The 19729-nt window shown below is 45.3% G+C and overlaps 1 protein-coding gene across 1 annotated transcript in view; it reads left to right on the top strand.

Annotated features, from left to right (window-relative positions):
- The first annotated feature begins 9145 nt into the window (after positions 1–9145).
- Positions 9146–19729, top strand: part of LOC310848142 (cytosolic phospholipase A2 epsilon-like) — a 52981-nt gene continuing 42397 nt past the window's right edge. Inside the window, exons 1-3 of the mRNA XM_083746817.1 lie at positions 9146–9299; positions 11116–11202; positions 12848–12920. Coding sequence (XP_083602943.1) covers positions 9273–9299; positions 11116–11202; positions 12848–12920 — 187 coding nt within the window. The 5' untranslated portion in view covers positions 9146–9272. The remainder of the gene's footprint in view (positions 9300–11115; positions 11203–12847; positions 12921–19729) is intronic.

The raw sequence follows: 19729 nt of genomic DNA, 5'->3' as shown, positions 1-19729 counted from the left end.
CCTGGCTCTTATTTATTTAGCAACAGCAGCAACAATAAAGAATATAATGCTGAAATTAAGAAAGCTGGGGGGGCCAGGGGTGGATTCTCATGTAGACGGACTGTGAGATCCATTCAGTTTTGGTACTCAAAACCAACCCCTGGGCTCAGGATTGTTTTGTTTTAAAGTGTATTACTTTTGCACTAGACTTCAATCTAGAGTAAAAAACAAAGTTGATCCTGCAAGCCTAAGGTGTGCCTACCCTTGCCTTAAGACACCTCATGTCTCTACAAATGGCTGAAGGAAGTGGAATAAATGTTGTTCCACTAGAGGACAGGAGATCCCACGGGCAAGAGGCACTTAATAACACCAGAATCCCCACAGTATACAGAAAGTTGCACTAGTGTATTCTAATACAGGGATGAGGAACCTGTGGAACTCCCGATGTTGTTGGACTCCAACTCCCAGCAGGGCTAGTGGTCAAGGATGATGGGAGTTGTGGGGCAAAAGAGGCCCTATGTCCTTACTTTATCTAGGTAACACATAAAATCTCTCTCCCTCCTTCGCCCGATGATGCCTTTGATAAGTAACTTACAGAAGGGAGGAGATGTTACAGGCTGTGCCTAAGATGCTGGGTTAGGAGAATTATTTCTAGGTGGAGACAGGAACAAATTAAACTCTCTCTTTTTTTAATATACTCACCAGGTGTTCTAGAGCTGTCTCTCTCGCTGAAGCTTTTAATTATGCTTTATTGGAGAAGTGCATTTCAGATCTCAAAGATCTGAATGTTGTGGTTCAGCCATTTGGAGCACAATATATTGGCATGGCATTAAATGCAGCCCACTGAAATGAGCAGGATCCCCCTTCAATATTGCATGCACATATACTCTGAGAAACTCTGTTATGACCAAAGGGTACAAGATTGGGTGGTATGTAAAATTAGCCGAATAGAATTTCCCTTTATGTGGCATATTGGATGGCTTTGTTCACAGTCAACGTTTGATAAATCACACTATTTGGGGGAATGAAAATGAATTTTCCCTGACACCAACCTTGGCATTGTTTTGGCACCAGCCCCCCACCCTTTTTGGTTTGTTTGTTTGTTTGTTTGTTTTTGCTTTCACGGGGATTTGGGCAGCACCAATGATATGGTTGCACTCTTAAATCCGCTTTTAATAATGTTGAGGTGATTTTTTAAAAAAAATTAATTGATCATAACTCATTTTGGGACTTTCTTAGTGGGAAGCAACATATAAATCTAATAGGTAAATGTAAAAGGTAAAGAATCCCTGGACTGTTAAGTCTAGTCAAAGGAGACTATGAGTTTGTGGCATTCATCTCACTTTCAGGCCGAGGGAGCCGGCGTTTGTCCAGACAGCTTTCCGGGTCATGTGGCCAGCATGACTAAACCGCTTCTGGCATAACAGAAAACCGTGATGGAAACCAGTGTGCATGGAGACGCCGTTTACCTTCCTGCAGCAGCGGTGCCTATTTATCTACTTGCACTGGTGTGCTTTCGAACTGCTAGGTTGGCAGGAGCTGGGACAGAGCAATGGGAGCTCACTCCATCACAGAGATTCGAACTGCCAACCTTCTGATCGGCAAGCCCAAGAGGCTCAGTGGTTTAGACCACAGCGCCACCCACATCCCCTCATAAAACTAATAAATCTAAGCTCTTCAAAAAAATTACCCTAATATTCCTGGGGAAAGAGTGAACCTTTGTAGTGCACTGCTGATAACATAAAGCTGTTATAGAAATATATTATGCAACCACATTTGAAATACTGTGTCATGTTCCGGTAGCCTCACCTCAAAAAGGATATTGTAGAGTTGGAAATACAGTGGTACCTTGGATGTCAAATGGCTTGGCTCCTGAACAAATCAACTCCCAAATGCTGCAAACTCGGAAGTAAGTGTTCCGGTTTATGAACGTTTTTTGGAAACTTCTGCAACCAATCGGAAGTCGCGCCTTGTTTTTCGAAGAGTTCCAGGAGTTGAACAGACCCCCTGGAACAGATTAAGTTTGTCAACCAAGGTAACACTGTAGTTCAATAAAAGGCAACCATAATGATCTAGAGCAGCAGTTTCCATTCAGTGCTCCACAGAGCACTTGGTGCTCCACAAAGCATCTCCAAGTGCTCCGTGTAGAGAATGGAAATAAAAATAAATACTTGCCTTTGGCTTCATGACTCAAAATGTTTGGGAACCACTGATCTAGAGAATGGAGCAACTCTCTGATGTGGAATGGTTGGGACTTTTTGTTTTAGAGAATAGTTAAGTAAGAGGTGACATGGTAGATGTTTATAAATGGGCATGGAGAAAGGTCCTACTTCTGCAATTTCCTCTGGTTGGCCTCTGTGAAACCAGAATGCCTGACTAGATGCTCCGTTGGCCCGATCCAGCAGGCCTTTTCTGCGTTCTTATGATGTACTTATCCTGCCAGGGGCAGAGGAAGGGGGGGTGCGGTGGGGCGGGCTGTTGGGAAATGCCGAGGCCGAGGCCTCTCCCCCAATGCAGCACCGCCCGGGATGATTCATCACTCCTGTGTCCTGTCATGCTGATGTGACCCATATCCAAGGACATGAGCACACGGCTAGCAGAGTCCAAACAGAAGCTGAGCCTTGAGGTGTGACATCTAAGCCTAATTTATTATGCACAAAATCAAACGTAACAAAACAAAGAAAACATAGCTCCTCTCTCCCTTTCTTCCTCGGAGAGAAGGGAAAAGCAAAAGCTGTAATACAGAACAGAACAGCATATCTGAACTTCCGTTCCCCTGACACCCAACACTGCGGAATGTAAACACAGACGCGTGACAACAACAATCACACATCTGCAGCACGGAGGAATGAAATTCCCAGCACGGGCCGCCCCGGGTGTCACCATAGAGAGGGGTGACAAAATGCTGGGCGGCACTCACCGCTGGGCCTGCATAGCGCCCAAGCCACATGTCTCTCCTGGGAGTGAGGCGGTGGCTTGAGCACCCGTCGCCTCTGTGCTGCCTCAAACAGTCCGCCCGCCACCTCTCCCTCAGCTGTAGGGCGGCTGAGTGGGAGGAGGCAGGCAGAGTCCTCGGAGGCCTCATGGAGTTTCCTGCCCCCACAGGCACCCGGTCGGCTTGCTCTGCCGCTGTATCATGCCAGAACAGCTATTATGTTTCAAGGAAGGAGGTGTCTGCTGCAGGGCAGCCAGTCTCCTCTAGCAAATGGGAGGGTAGAAATATTGCCTCACCAGGAACAACAGAGACTGGGCAGCTGACTTTGTCTTCTTTTCCTGAGGCAAGGATGGCTGTGAATATGCAGTGGTTAGCAAAGGAAAGAAAGCAGCATTCATGTAAGAATATAAGAAGAGGCCTGCTAGATCAGGTGAAGGGCCTGATCCAAGGAAGTGCCTTCTTTGCTTGTGAAAGGGTAGACAAACTTGTTTCAATCCAGGCAAACCATCAGTTCTTAGAAATCTGTAATAAACATGATGATGACAAATATGATAGGGTTGCCGTATTTCAAAGTGAAAATCTGGACAGAAAGTCTTGAGGTTTTTAGTTTTTGGGGGGGGGGGTTTGCCCAAAGTTGTTGCCATGCATCTGGATTCTCCCAGATATGGCTGGGAAATTCCGGTCATATGGCAACCCTAAAATATGAAGAAGCAACAGAAACTCAAACAAATAGTAAGTGCTTAGAAAAGATGAGACTGATTAAATTTCATGTACAGTGGTACCTCTGGTTACATACGCTTCCGGTTACAGACTCTGCTAACCCAGAAATATTACCTCAGGTTAAGAACTTTGCTTCAGGATGAGAACAGAAATTGTGCTCCAGCAGCGCAGCGGCAGCAGGAGGCCCCATTAGCTAAAATGGCGCTCCAGGTTAAGAATGGACCTCCAGAACGAAATTACATGTCTGGGTAGATTTGCCTAAGCAAAAACGTGTTTACCAGGCACCAAAAGCAATGCAGAACCGGGAAGGTGTCTGCCTAACATTAACATTTTAATGTTAATATTAATGCCAGATCATTGGTCAGTCTACATCAGGATTGTCTACACTGACTTGCAGCGAGCATTCATGGTTATAATCAGGAGCCTTACCCAACTCTACTTGCATACCATTCAATTGTCCCTATTTCCCAGGGACAGTCCCAGAATTACAAAAGCCATCCTGGCTTCTGATTGGATCCCGGAATGACTCTATTTACCCCAACAGTGCTGCCACCGCCGAGTTCAGGAAGGAGGATGAGCTTGGCATTTGTCCCAAGTGGTGGTAGTGGCAGCAGCTGTGGGCGCATCCTGTTGCCTCTTCATGGCTGCTGCTGCTGGCCTCCTCCTTTGGGCAGCTTGTGGCAGCTGCTAGAAAGCAGGCAAGGAGGAGGAGGGGCTGCCATGCAGGCTCTGAGGGGCAGGCAGAGGGCCAGAAGAAAGAGGGAGCGGAGCACAAGGAATCTTGATTATTTTGGGAAACGCTTTTTTCTATTTCTGCATGCATTTGTATTGGTTACACACACACGAGAGAGAGAATGAAAAATAAAATAAATAAAATAATATAAAATAGGGTTTAAGGGGTTTTCTCAGGCATGTATGCTGTGTCTTGTTGGCGTGGTGGTGGCGACACTCGCCCTTCTTCTGAAAGGAAATGCTTTGTGGGGGGTGGGGGAACAGGACTCAAAATGGGGGCAGGGGTTGAGGAGGGTCAGTTGGGTGAGGAGTGGTAAATCTAACATATGATCTACCACTGAATTACAGCCAATCCCCTGTTGTTACATTTATGTGCTTCACAATACTGTGACAGGCTAAAATAATAAACATTATTGTAATGTGGCTGTGATAACATGGGAGCGATGGCAAAAGAATACATTTTGTTTCCTGGCCACAAAGAATTGCCAACCAAAGTTTAAGACGAACTGCAATAGCTAACAATAGTGCCAACTATCTTATGGGCCCAGCATTAAATTGATCCTGCGAGTGGCTTTGAAAATCAGAGTAACAAGTTGGACCTGTAAAAAAGGGAAATGTTGCAGTGTAGAGTGCTCCTTTTCATGGAGCCTGCAAGCCCCTTTCCAGGATATTCCACTCCATTTTCACTCCCCCTCGTTTTTGGATTTCCGTCTGCAACAGCACTCAGGTACAAAAGGCAGGGGTGCCGGTTCCTGGGGGTCCCAAACAGCTACGTCCCCAGGAACTGGCACCCTTGCCTCTTGTACCTGAGTGCTGTTGTTGTCACTACATAGATAAGTGTCGGCATTCTCCTTTGAAGATCATAAACAGAATATAACAGATAATTGTGTGGTAGTGAGGCATCTAATCATAGCCTGCATTTTTATCAAGGCTTATATTTTGATCAGGGCCTGTATTTTAAAATGAGCTTAAAGATTTTCAAATGTTTTATGCCAGGCAGAAGACCAGCTGCCTAAGTACTTTGGCAAGATGTTTATCCTCCTGGACAAGGGGGCCCCCTGATTTATAGCAGAAAACAATTCTCAAAGTCGTAAAAAGGGAATTACAGGCTGAGAGCAAAGGTTACACTGACCCTACATATTACAGAATATAAAAAAGCTGAGAAAAAAACATAATTAAGAGTTGGTAAATAGTAAAATAAAACCATGTGCCTCCCATTAAACTTGAGCCATATTTTCCTAAGGTTAAAAGGGCAAGAGCAAATGGAAAAAGCAGCTGGCTTGGCTGGAGAAGGGGGGTGTAAACAGAAGAAGAGGTTTCTTCCTATTTTATTTTGAGGCTGTAAACTGTTCCTTCCTTTTTACTTTGAGAAGGTTTATTCTGCTAAAAGGCTATCTATGATAATGTATGAAATATATTGGCTTAAATGTAATTATGCAAAGGATTTAGAAACTACGAAATGTTAAATCCTTATGCTAGATTCTTATTTCATATAGTTGGAAGAGACCACAGGGGCCATCAGCCCAGCCCCCCTGCCAAGCAGGAAACACCATTAGAGCACACATATGGTTGTCAGGCCTTTGTTTAAAGACCTCCAAAAGAAGGAGATCTTTCAATGATGATGTGAACTCAAGATCCCTGACATCTGTATAAGATAAAAATTTAAAACTATTAACCATCTGTTTTGGAGGGCAATAGGGCAAGGAGGGCAAGAGGTGAACTGGTAATTAAGGTTCCTTGTTGAGACAAATATAAGATAAATGACTATTTATTTGTCATTTATAGATAGAAGAATATATAGCTTTTATTTCCCATAAAAGGCAATAGGAAATGGGTGTATCTTTTGTGATTGGTTCTAGCAAACAGCCAATAGGAATTTCAACCAGGCTGATTGGACAGAGGCAGCCAAAGGAGGAGCAAGGGGGCTGGGTTAAGGAAATATAAGTGCTGGCCATAATGGCAGGAGGCCAGGCCAGAGCTTGGTAACCATATACCACTGTGCCTCTCATTTATTTGTCTGACAAATAAATTATTATTTTAATTTCTCTATTGCTGCGTTGAATATTTCATTCCAGCTAAGCGTTAACCACAAGCAGGGTGCTACAGTAGCTGAGGTATGCTGAGGCTTTGCTTCCCAGGTAATTTCAGAATATGTAGTATTAAAATATCTCCCCCTCCCCCGTTTATGACCTGAAGGGTTTGTTACATGTGACTAACCCAGGCATTGTTACCATATTTATGAGTAAACAGCCACATCTGGCATTTGAAGTGGTGTGGAGAATTGCAGCAACTGGAGCTTCTCCTTTGAAAGCAATTAGCTAATCATTTAAGCAATGTAAAAGAAGTGTTTGTGCTTTCTTTCTCACTATTATTACTTCAGCCCTGAAAGCAAAATATTAAAGGCAAGTGAGTAATTAACACAGCTGAATTACTGAAATCAATTGCTCAATTTAATTAACCTGGAAAAAAATGGTTTCAGGATGACTATTCCTTTGAAAAAGTTAGCAAATAGTATGAACATCAACACAATTGCGGAATTGCGTTTCAAAAGAGTTGGCAGATGTCGTTCAATTACAAACAGTGAAGCTGAGTACATCTACCAACTGTTTTGAAATAGCCAATCAGAAAGACCTTTATTGATTTCAGTGTCAGTGCAACAAGCATTCTATAGCAAGGCCCTTCAGATGTTTTTTGACCCTGACACATCTGAAAAGCCTCAAATTCCCCAAGTCCTATCATCTCATAAGATCTTTATTCCCACAATATTTCATATAAAATCATTTTTTGTAATCTAAACTGGCTCCCTTCTGGTTGCCCTTCGATCAGCAGATGAAGATCAGTTGTTTAGTGTTGTAACAATTGTTTTCTTGAAATTTATCTTCTGTAGCATGAAAATAAAAACAGTATTATTATTTTTAAAAAAAGATTTTTATTCTGACAGACATTTGAGAGCTGGTTGTTTAGGAAAGGGCTTTTAATAGTGCTGTACCATCATTCAGCCCAGACACTGAGGTCCAGCGCCAAGGGCCTTCTGGAGGTTCCCTCACTGCGAGAAGTGAGTTTACAAGGCAACCAGGCAGAAGGCCTTTTCAGGAGTGGTGCCTGCCCTGTGGAACACCCTCCCATAAGATGTCAAGGAAATAAACAACTATCAGACTTTTAGAAGACATCTGATGGCAGCTCTGTTGAGGGAAGTTTTTGATGTCTGAAGTTTTATTCTGTTTGTAGTGCTCTGTTGGGAACTGCCCAGAGTGGCTGGGAATACCCTGCCGGATGGGCATGGTATAAATAATAAAATTGTTGTTGTTGTTGTTGTTGTTGTTGTTAACTATCTGTTTGTTAATAGTTTTAAAATATGGTTTTAATTCTATCAGTGTTTAATTACTTCTTAACTTTTCTCTTTGTATTTTATCTGTGTTGTTCTAATTCATGTAAGCCACCTTGAGGCTTCATCTGGGGGAAAAGTGGGATATAAATAAATATTATTTATTTTCTAATAAATACAAAATAAAGGCGATAATTGTAATCGCCTTTAACCCCACAATAACATTATGGGAAATAACGTTGTGTTTGCACCACTATAAAGAAACCCAATTGGTGAAACTATAAGCAAAATCTGGCCACATAGGCACACCTAATCATTTGTGTATGTTTAAGAAGGCCAAATGCACATTCAAACACAATTTTAAAGAAATTCTATCACAAATGAAACCAACTGGGGGTATGTGAGACTGAGTGGGTCCTGTAGTCAGCACATCTTTATGGGAAGGTGTGATCCACACCTTTATGGGAAGGTGTGATCCGAGATAGGGTGGGAGTGTGTCCTACTTTACAGAGGACACTCCCCCATTTGAAAGGTTGGCAATGGAGAGCCCTTCCTTTGAAGGAGTCTTCTATTTGGCAAGCTAGTCTACCCAAGTCCTGTTTATAGATCAAGAACCTTAAGAAGGGAGAGCAAGCACCACAAAGTTGTTGTTTAGTCGCACTTCTGTCTTCCACTGCCTCCCGCAGTTTGGTCAAACTCATGCTGGTAGCTTCGAGAACACTGTCCAACCATCTCGTCCTCTGTCGTCCCCTTCTCCTTGTGCCCTCCATCTTTCCCAACATCAGGGTCTTTTCCAGGGAGTCTTCTCTTCTCATGAGGTGGCCAAAGTATTGGAGCCTCAGCTTTACGATCTGTCCTTCCAGTGAAGGAGCCTCAGCCTTCCAGTATTGGAGCCTCAACTTCACAATCTGTCCTTCCAGTGAGCACTCAGGGCTGATTTCCTTAAGAATAGAGAGGTTTGATCTTCTTGCAGTCCATGAGATGTATTTTATTTCTATTCAAATTCTACCTTTACCGCTATGCAGAAAAATTAGAAAATGCAAATCTGTGTCCTCTATGTTTACTCTTCCTTGGTAATGCATAAGTTATTGGGTTGTTTTGTTTTTATTATGTAGTTTGTGATTTTATGTTGTAACCACCCTAAGACCTGTGGGTATATAGTGGAATAAAATTTAATTAACAACAACAACAACAACAACAACAACAACAACAACAACCAGACTTTGGGGGCCCTTAGCATGGTGCCACCAATGAATGCCATTCTTAAAATACTTATTCATGAGCAAAAACCAGTGACCTGCAGTTGTGGAATCTATGGAACATGGGTTTCCCTTGTTCTAGGTCTGCTGACACCACACACACACAAACACCCCTTTCTTGCAACAGACTTGTGCACGGTGCAAGCTAAGTGGGTGGGGATTCTTTCTGCTTCTGAAATCCCAAAAGAGGTGGGGCTCTGACTCAGTGTTTATAGCACCTGCTGTACAGCTTTTACCCATTCCGAGGTCTGTAACTATCTTTCACTGCTGCATACCAGAAGTACTCTTAATAGCATGTGGCAGGAATTCAGTGGTTTCTACAATGGGATCGCCTGCTGTTTTCCCTCAGGTAGGCATAATAAAACCAAGTGGCTGCTATAGGGGCTCTGAATGTGCTGCACTTACATGTATGCATGCTATTTCCTTTTTTTCTTATCTGGATTGTTGATACAAAGCCGGTGCTTCTTCCATATCACACAAGCCTTTGCAAGGGGGCAGCCTTTCATTAATAGACTGGCTATTTCCACATTATTAGTAACTGTGGCCTGAGAGATACAAAAAGGGCAGAGTGTAAAGGAGAGCTTTTGCAAATGCAAAACTCAAATGTAATACTGTGCTCTTTATACAGCGAGGTGAAACGAGTAAAACAAGCAGGGCACATATCTTCAGGGTCACCCTCTCAGAATGTTATTAGCATCTGAAATTAAGCAGGAGACAACAAGGTTGGGCTTTTTCATTACTAGTGTTTTGATTATTCAGTTTCCATCCCTTAGGAAGTTGATCTGGTAACTAACTTGTTGGCTTTTAAGGGACAGGTTAAGATTTTTTGTTGTTGTCTCATGCATGTTAAGTGAAATTATTGTTTTCAGATCTGATGGGGAAAGAAGCCACATTTTAAACATTGTAATATAGAATGCAATCCTCATTGGGTTCAGTGAGACTTAACATCCAGATATTGGGTTCAGTGAGACTTAACATCCAGTGAGACTTAACATCCAGATACTGAATATACAACTGACGCATAACTGCAGAATTATTATTACTGTATTTTTTCCATGTATAAGACTAGGTTTTTTCCTTTAAAAATAATGTAAAAAATAGGGGGCATCTTATACATGGGTGCATCTCTTACCCCCATTTTCTTGAATCTGAGTCCCCAAAAATAGGGGGCGTCTTATACACAGCGGTGTCTTATAGATGGAAAAATAGGTTATTTTATTTCTTTGTCTCTGAAGAATCTTATAATGGCAGTTGGCTGAACCTTGTCAATAGGGTTCTTTAGGCATATGTCTGGCTGCTTGTTTTCTAATGGGGTCAAATGTTTTTCATGAGTCAACTGATGTAATCTTGGGAGAAGTAGTCGCTTGTACTCTCCATCACAGAGACTTCTGTGATTCAGTAATCACAGGGTGGCAATTTGTCCTGCTTTACAGAGGACAGTCTTCTATTTGAAGGGTGACTGAATCCAAGTCCAATCCAAGATAAATAACCCTGAGAAGGTAGAACAGGCGAGCTAAAGTTGCTCACTAACCACTAGCACATAGTGTTGTATTTCTATTTAAATTATAGCCACAATTTCTAAAATTGCGTCAATATGTCTACATTTTGTGCAACTGTGTCCTTTTTTGTTATCTATTTAGTGATGAATATGTAGCCACCCTAAGTATTTTTTTAAAAAAATGCAAATGTAACAAAGAAAGAGAGAAGAATGGGAAGGGGGGAATCCATCAGCTCACCCTACAAATACAGTGACCGCCAATACATTCACCTTAATTTAAACATATGAATTGATATAAGTCCTCCAAATGCCAGGCAGGTATTCACACAAAGCTGACGTTTACAAGGAAGGTGTTCAAATGTAGCAGGCACAGCGGGGCCCTCACACCATTGCATAATAGATGGGTATTTGCAGTGCCTTTTTCCATAAAAAAAAAATGTTTCGGGGTGTTCTCCTTTTCCTACAAATATTGAAATACTGCCCCTCAATGATGCCAAACTTGGATTCACAAAATGTTTAGGCGTATGTGTACCACCCCCACCCCACCCCCGAAAAAAGCACTGGGTATTTGTAATAAACACCCTTCAAGAATGGGAATTATGAGAAACGGAGGAAAACTTTATCACCCCTCCCACCCAACATTGTTCTTTCTCTTCTTTTTGGACAGATTCTAAATAGCAAAACAAAAACCTCGGGAACTGTAGCTGTTCAGTGGATGCACCAGAATACTGTCCAACAGGATGCTGAATGCAAGGTACTGTTGCATGGAGAAGAACACAAAAGAGTGTGACTTAATTGAGGGTTTGCTTTTATTTTGAGGTATTTGAGCACACTACTTGCAAGGCCTCTGCAGATGGAAGTGTGGAGCAATTTTATTGGCCAAATTCCCTGAGCATTCACACCTTGATTACTTTCTTTTCTTTTTAAATGGTTTCATAATGCATCTGTTTGGAAACAGGTTTCATTTGCTTCCTGGAGTTTCTGGCTGCTTAAGATTGCAGCCTATACATCTTTCGTTGGAAATCAGTCCGGCTTATTTCCACAAATTAGTGATGTCAGCAATGTTTGTAATTCCTTGACTTGGAATATGAAGCTCAGTTACAAAATATCCACCTTCAATACTAGGATGCACATTACAGGAGAAGAAGTCTCCTGACCCTTACACCTCCTTTACCTGGTGACATCTGCTTTGGTGGCAGCAGAAGAGAGGGGGGAGGTTTCTGTCTTTTCCTCCTCTGTTCCATCTCTGTCCTCATGGTGCTTGGAGTGCTGCAACTGTACTGGGTGTGTGTGACAATTCTGACCAAATATTGAACACTTAGGCAGAAAAACAACAAACCATCTCCAAATGTTTTTCTCCACATTACAGATAGGTAGCCGTGTTGGTCTGCCATAGTCAAAACAAAAAAAAATTCCTTCCAGTAGCACCTTAAAGACTTAGTTGGTCTTTAAGGTGCTACTGGAAGGAATTTTTTTTTGTTTTGTTTTCTCCACATTCTTCATTTTTGCTATCTATCGAGTCCAAGACATTTTGGCACCTGAGGCGAATCACAAAATGGTTCTTCCCCCTTGCCAGGGGAGAAAGGGGTGAGAGAGGATTTATATCAGGAACAAGGAGGGGATAACAATCTACATCAGGAACAAGGAACAATGAATTTTTTTCAGTTCATATAGCAATTTTAAGGTGACAATTGGCAGTTGGTCACAACAATCCATGACTGGACCTTCTTGGTTGTGGCACTAGCAATTTTGGAATGCTCTTCCTAGGGAAAGTCACTGAGTCTGATATCCTTTTGGCACCAAGTTAAGAATTTATTTTTATTTTCCCAGACCCTTTAGTGTCTTTCATTTTATCTGGCATTTAGATTTTCTACTGCTCTGTTATATGTTTATTCAATTATTCTTGTTTAGGAGCTACAGGATGATTTGGGCCTAGAAAGTGGTACACATAGAATACTTATACAAATACTCATAAATTACAAATTGAACCTGCGGTTGTTGATTTTCAGCACGTGCACTCTGTGATCCGTTTGAAAATAGTTTTAAAAGGCTCTTAAGGTCTACTCAGTGTACTATTTCGATGTGGTGACAGAGTTGGGAGGGAGACCTTGCTTCTTCCCCTCTCTCCACAGACATTGTTGCCACTGCTGTTGATACCACTGTGAATAAGTATGGTTTAAACGGGAAAAGGAAGGGCAATGTGTGTATGTCTGTTGGCTGCATGGATAGAAGGGAATTCTTCTCTAGTGTGGATTTTAATCTGAAATGGAGAGAAATTTGGAACCTCATAACGTTCACTTTCTTTGAGATGGGCGTTGTATGCCCAGAAAGCTTATGAATCACAAGAAGTACACTCAACACTTGAAAGGTTCGTTTGTATATTTTGTCTTGTTCTGCAGAGTACAGAATCACCATGCTATCTGCTCACAGTAAGAATCATACGGATGTGGAATGTCCGCCGAGAAGATTATTGTAAGTATTTTCATTCTTTTACTATGGCTCCTTGTTATTCCAAAATACAGTGGTGCCTCGCAAGACGAAATTAATCCATTCCGTGAGGCTCTTCGTATAGCGGTTTTTTCGTCTTGCGAAGCAAGCCCATTGACAGCTTAGCGGATTAGCGCTATTAGCGATCAGCTGTTAAGCGGCTTATCAGCGGATCAGCTGATAAGCGGCTTAGCGGCTTAGGAAAAGGGGAGGGAGGGGGAAAACCCGCAGGAACTCGCAAGACATTTTCGTCTTGCGAAGCAAGCCCATAGGGAATTTCGTTTTGCGAAGCGCCTCCAAAACGGAAAACCCTTTCGTCTAGCGGGTTTTCCGTCTTGCGAGGCGTTCGTCTTGCGGGGCACCACTGTATTGAGCATGCTTGAGCAATAATGTTAACCAAAGTTTTACATAACTTTGCTAATGCCATTTTATGGGTGAAATTAGTATTTCTGAACTTTTATGCGGTTTTCTGAAAAAATAATCTATATAGTGGTACCTCCAGTTATGAACTTAATTCATCCCGGAGGTCTATCCTCCACCCAAAACCGCTCGTAACATGAGGCGCGCTTTCTCTAATGGCACCTCCCGCTGCTGCCACACTGCTGGCATGCGACTTCCACTCGTATCCCAGGGAAAGGTTGCAACTGGGAGCATCTACTTCCAGGTTAGGGGAGCTCGTAACCCACAGCGTTCACAAGGGGCATGGGTATGTAACACGAGGTTCCACTGTATAGGCAGTGGTGGAGAAAGAGGAGTGCGGGGGGAGCGCACCGCCCCCGGCAGTGTGATCCCAGCAGGGTGCCATTGCAGCTGCCCCCCCGCCCGCGCCCCACCCCCAGGACCTGCGCTAGCCCCAGCCCCACCTGCTCTCCACCCCCCGGTGCCAGAGCATGAAACTCCACCACTGTGTATAGGTGATATTTTTTAGGAAATGAATCATTATTACTGATAGTGGATAACATAATATTGTTCAAATATCTTCCAGGCTGCAGATTTTATGAAGCCAATTCAGTGATAAATATAGAGCAAAGGGGGGGGGGGGGAGCATAAATTTAAAGGGTCCTTGTTTCCAATCTCACCAATCCTATGCAATCCACCAGGGCTGAATATAGACACAGTGTTTCACTTAAATGCGTTGTAAACTCATACAGGAAAATCTGGTTGGGAAAGTTGGGACTCCACAGCACCATCTGGTATCACAGTGTTATATTGCATATACAAACACATATAAAACACTTTTTCTTTACCAATCTAGCTGAGTCCTAGGTGGCCTTACAAGCCACTATCTGTCAACCTCAATTTCTGATCTATATTATGAGGACAATAATGCCAGCTGAATCACATGGTTGACTTCTTCGTTTGAGTAATATGTGGGTCATATCAGTAATACTCTGATCATACTAAAGCACTATATTAATTCTAAGAATTGTTATTGCAAAAGTTAACTCAGGAATAATAGGTTCTTCAACTGACATTAACCTCATTGTTGTATACATGAAAAGGGAAAAGTGGATATATAACTTGAGGGAAACTTTTTATGAACCAGGGGTAAAATTGATTTTGTTTTTCTACTTAGAAGTGCATATGGGATGTGCTTACATACTATGTGGGAAGTAATTATGGTAAACTTCGACATGTGAACATAGCCTTTGAAAAACTACAAAGTAAGCTGTAGCTATCAGATGTAGCTATTAATTCAGTTTTCACCTGTGGGAGTATTATTGCATCTGATCTTCCCAACAATTGAGACAAAGAATGTTTCTCATCCACGTTAATTACATATCTAATAAAAGACAACATAGGGACATAGCTAGAAAAGTGTCCCTAACTAAAGCTTTAGAAAGGCATTTATAATTCATGTGTGGTGGATGTACCCAAAATAAATACTACTGTTTAGAATCTATTTTATCAATAGCCTAAAGTTCTATCTTAACTAGTCAAGTAAGATCATCAAATTGTGGTTTGAGCTTCCTTAGACAGTCATGGCTTAAAACTACTTATCTGCTTTCATATTCTAAGTGCTCTCTGAGGCAGTGTATTCTGTCTTGATATCTGTGAAGGAACATAGGAAATTGTCCTTTACCGAGTCAATTGTCCATCTAGCTGGCAGCTGGCTGAATGGCGGTGCAAAGTTATAGACAGGGGCCTTTCTAGCCCTACCTGAAAGTGTCAGGGATTGATTCTAGGAACCTTTGCATTCAACAGAGATGTTTACCACTGAGCTACGGCCCCTTCTCTAGGAATCATAGAATCATAGAATCATAGAGTTGGAAGAGACCACAAGGGCCATCAAGTCCAACCCCCTGCCAAGCAGGAAACACCATCAGAGCACTCCTGACATATGGTTGTCAAGCCTCTGCTTAAATACCTCCAAAGAAGGAGACTCCACCACACTCCTTGGCAGCAAATTCCACTGTCGAACAGCTCTTACTGTCAGGAAGTTCTTCCTAATGTTTAGGTGGAATCTTCTTTCTTGTAGTTTGGATCCATTGCTCCGTGTCTGCTTCTCTGGAGCAGCAGAAAACAACCTTTCTCCCTCCTCTATGTGACATCCTTTTATATATTTGAACATGGCTATCATATCACCCCTTAACCTCCTCTTCTCCAGGCTAAACATGCCCAGTTCCCTTAGCCGTTCCTCATAAGGCATCGTTTCCAGGCCTTTGACCATTTTGGTTGCCCTCCTCTGGACACGTTCCAGTTTGTCAGTGTCCTTCTTGAACTGTGGTGCCCAGAACTGGACACAGTACTCCAGGTGCGGTCTGACCAGAGCAGAATACAGTGGCACTATTACTTCCCTTGATCTAGATGCTATACTCCTATTGATGCAGCCCAGAATTGCATTGGCTTTTTTAGCTGCCGCGTCACACTGTTGACTCATGTCAAGTTTGTGGTCAACCAAGACTCCTAGATCCTTTTCACATGTACTGCTCTCAAGCCAGGTGTCACCTGTTAAGTTGTGGGTTGACATAGCTGACGACCAGTGATTTCTCCAAATAGCTCTTTATTTCGTAAGCTGGAATAGAACTGACTGCAAACAGCTCAGCCGGCCTGCTTTTATAGGCAACCGGCTGTCAACATTGTAACAACAGCCCAGAGTTCCCGCCTAAAATAACTGACGCGGACCTGAGGGAAAGCTATCTACAGACCTGAGTGAAAACTATATACAGTATCCCCCTGCTGGCCCAGGGTGAAACTTCACTACATAACACCCCTCCCCACCGAGATAAGGTGTTAGTTACAATCGTAATGGTTTCCTTATATACAGCACTACGCGTAATGGTTCAATTAGGCACAAAAGCATATTGGTTACATTTCCCATACTTAGACCAACAGTGATACATGTCCAACAACATAGTCCTTTAAATAAGTTGGGCGCTTGGAAACTCTGCCAGACCGCCGGGGACTGGTAGCCAAGTCCGGAGAGCCACACAGTTCTTGCTGAGGCTGTGGTGCGACCCTAGGTGGCGTTGGAACCAAATCCCCTGGATCCGCTGCTGTGGGTGGAGCCTCCGCAAGTGGAGTGGTCTGAGTCTGTGGTAAGTCTGGCAGACCCTCTGAAGCGGCTTGGTTCGGCTCCACGCTGGCAGTTTGCGAGGGAGGTGTAGGTGGGGCCTCGCCATCTGTACGTGTCTCTTCTGGAGCCGCAAGCGCAGTTGGGGGCACCTCGGTAGTGTCCGAGTCCCCAACCCTGCGCCTAAGCTGGTCTATGTGCCGTCGCCACAAGCGTCCGTCTTCGAGTGCCACCTGGTACGAGCGAGGTCCAGTGACTCCCACTACTGTGGCTGGCACCCAAGGAATGTCCCCCACATAGTTCCGGGCAAAGACCTGGTTTCCTGGGACAAATGACCGTGGCGCGTTGGCACAGCCTGGGGGTTCAGCCACGGCAAAGTCCGGGTGTAGCCGGTCGAGCGGTGACCTGAGGCGGCAGCCCATAAGCAGTTCAGCAGGACTCCTCCCTGTGGCCGCATGAGGGGTGATGTGTTGCACGAACAAGTATTCGGCGACCCGCTCATGCCAGTCTCCCCGGTCTAGGCGCGCCAGTGCCTCTTTTGCCGAGCGCACCATTCTTTCCGCTTGCCCGTTGCTGGATGGATGAAAGGGTGCCGTTAGGGCATGGCGGATGCCCAGTCCCAAAAGATACCGCTCAAACGTGCCTGACGTGAACTGTGGTCCATTGTCAGAGACAAGGACATCAGGACATCCATGCGTTGCAAACAGGCCTCGCAGCACCCGGATGACAGCTTCGGTAGTGGTGGAGGGCATCAGGGCGACCTCCAGCCATTTGGAATAGGCGTCCACCACTACCATAAAGGTCCGGCCGTGAAAGGGGCCAGCCAGATCAATGTGCACCCTCGACCAGGGTGTCTTTGGCGTCTCCCAGGTGTGTCCCTTAGCTGCCGGTGGTGCAGGCCTCGACTCTTGGCACGCTTGACAGGCGGACACCCAGGCAGTGATGGCATCGTCCATATTAGGCCACCAGACGTAACACCGAGCCAACGCCTTCATTTTGACAATTCCCAGGTGGCCAACGTGCAGAGCCTCCAGGACGCGCTGACGGAGTCCCTGGGGAATCACGACGCGGTCTCCCCACAGGAGACAGCCGCGATGAGCTGAGAGTTCATGTTGTCTGGTTGCGAAGGGCTGGAACTCCGATGCAAAAGGCCCTTGTGGCCACCCCCTCCACACCCAGTTGAGCACCCGGCTGATGGTGCGATCCTGGGCAGACGCGGAGGCCACAGTGGCAGCCGATACAGGCGCTGCCGGAAGATCCTCAATCAGAAGGAGCGATGAAGCTGGAGCCGGGTCTTCCACAAATGCTGGAAGAGGGCAACGGCTGAGGGCGTCGGCATGGCCCATCGATTTCCCCGGGCGATGGATGAGCCGGTAGTGGTAGGCAGCCAGGAAAACAGTCCATCACAGCATGCGTGGCGAGAGGACCGGTGGAGTTGGACGATCAGTGATGAGGTCAAAAGTCCTGCCATAGAGGTATTCATGGAACCTCTTCACTCCAGCCACAAGTGGCAGTGCCTCCTTGTCGAGCTGGCTGTAATTCCGTTCCGTCGGAGATAGCGTCCTGGAAAAGTAGGCGAGCGGTGCTTCTCTTCCGTCTGGAAAACGGTGACTAAGGACAGCACCGATGCCAAAAGGTGAGGCGTCGCAGGCAAGGACCAGCGGCCTGGATTCACTGTACTGTACCAGCACACTGTCTGATGAAAGGAGAGCCTTGACCGCGTTGAAGGCCGCCGTCTCCCGATGACCCCAGGCCCAAGGCGTCTTAGTGCTAAGGAGTCGGTGAAGAGGCTCAGCCACTGTGGCTTTGTGGGGCAGGAACATGTTATAAAAGTTCAGCAGCCCCAGGAACGCCTGCAACTCCGTCTTGTTCTTTGGGGTGGGGGCCTGCTGGATAGCGTGGATCTTGGATGTGGTCGGGTGAAGGCCGGAGGCATCGATAAGGTAGCCCAGGAACTCTACCTGTGGAACGGCGATCTGGCACTTCTCCCTCTTTACCTTGAGCCCGGCCTCTTGGAACCTGGTCAGCACGGCACGGAGGCGCTCGAACAGCTGCTGATGTGAGTCTGCAGACACCAAGACGTCATCAAAATATGGTACCACGGAAGCCCTTGCAGGAGACGTTCCATAAGGCTTTGGAAGATGCCAGGAGCCACACTCACCCTGAACTGCAACCGGCGGCAACGGAATGCCCCCCGGTGGGTGACGATCGTCTGGGCTTCAGCAGTGGCATCATCGACTGGCAGTTGTTGATAGGCTTGGGCAAGGTCCAGCTTAGCGAAGACCTTACCCTCACCCAGGGAATGCAGCAGGTGTTGGACAACAGGAACCGGATAAGCGTGCTGCTGAAGTGCCTTGTTGATCGTGCACTTGTAGTCAGCGCAGATTCTCACCGACCCATCTGGCTTGACAGGCGTGACGATGGGGGTTTCCCACTTGGCATGGTCAACCGGCTCCAAAACTCCTTGGGCGATCAGTTTGTCCAGTTGTTCGTCCACCTTAGCCTTGAGAGCAAAGGGAACCCGGCGTGGCTTTAGCTTGATGGGGGCGACTTGTGGATCAAGGCTAAAGGAGATGGGCGTACCTGTATATTGCCCCAATGTGCCGTCAAAAACCTCGGCAAAGTCTTTGACCAGACCCTCAGTCTCTGCGTTAGAGATGCAGTTGATGCCGGTGACTTCCAGGCCGAGGGCATCAAACCAGTCTAGCCCTAGGAGGCTTGGCGGCTGACCTTCGACCACCACCAACCGGAGCAGGCCCGAAAAATCCTTGAAGGCAATCCGGAACCGGCCAACGCCTACCACGGGAATGTCGTTTCCCTGGTAGTCTCTCAGGTGTACATGGTGAGAGTCGAGTTGCCTTTTGGACACTCTGGGTACCAGTCTTTTGATGGTGCTCCACGACACGATGGACAGGGCAGACCCGGTGTCGATCTCCATGTCACATGGAGCTCCTTCAATGAGCACCGTGACGTTCAGCTTGCGTCGCGTAGGCGAGTCGGTTTGGCCAATCGTGGTTCCAGACGGGCAGCGGCAGTTGGTGAGAGCGAAACAACTTTCCTTGGCAGACTGGAGTGAAGGCTTAGACTTGCGAGTCAATGAAGGGGGTGTGTCAGATGGAGCCGATCGGCAGACCTTAGTGATGTGGCCCCTTCTGGAACACTTCCTACAGATGGCGTCTCTGAATCGACACTTGGCACGGGAATGGTTGCCTCCGCAGCCGGCACATTCCGGTTGGCCCTTGGACTTCTGTTGGAACTTCCTGTGCTCCCGCTTTGTCTG

The sequence above is a fragment of the Podarcis gaigeae genome (assembly GCF_964106915.1).
Source record: "Podarcis gaigeae genome assembly, chromosome: 1".
NCBI classification, from domain to species: Eukaryota; Metazoa; Chordata; class Lepidosauria; order Squamata; family Lacertidae; genus Podarcis; species Podarcis gaigeae.
This window is presented reverse-complemented; position numbering and strand designations above follow the sequence as displayed.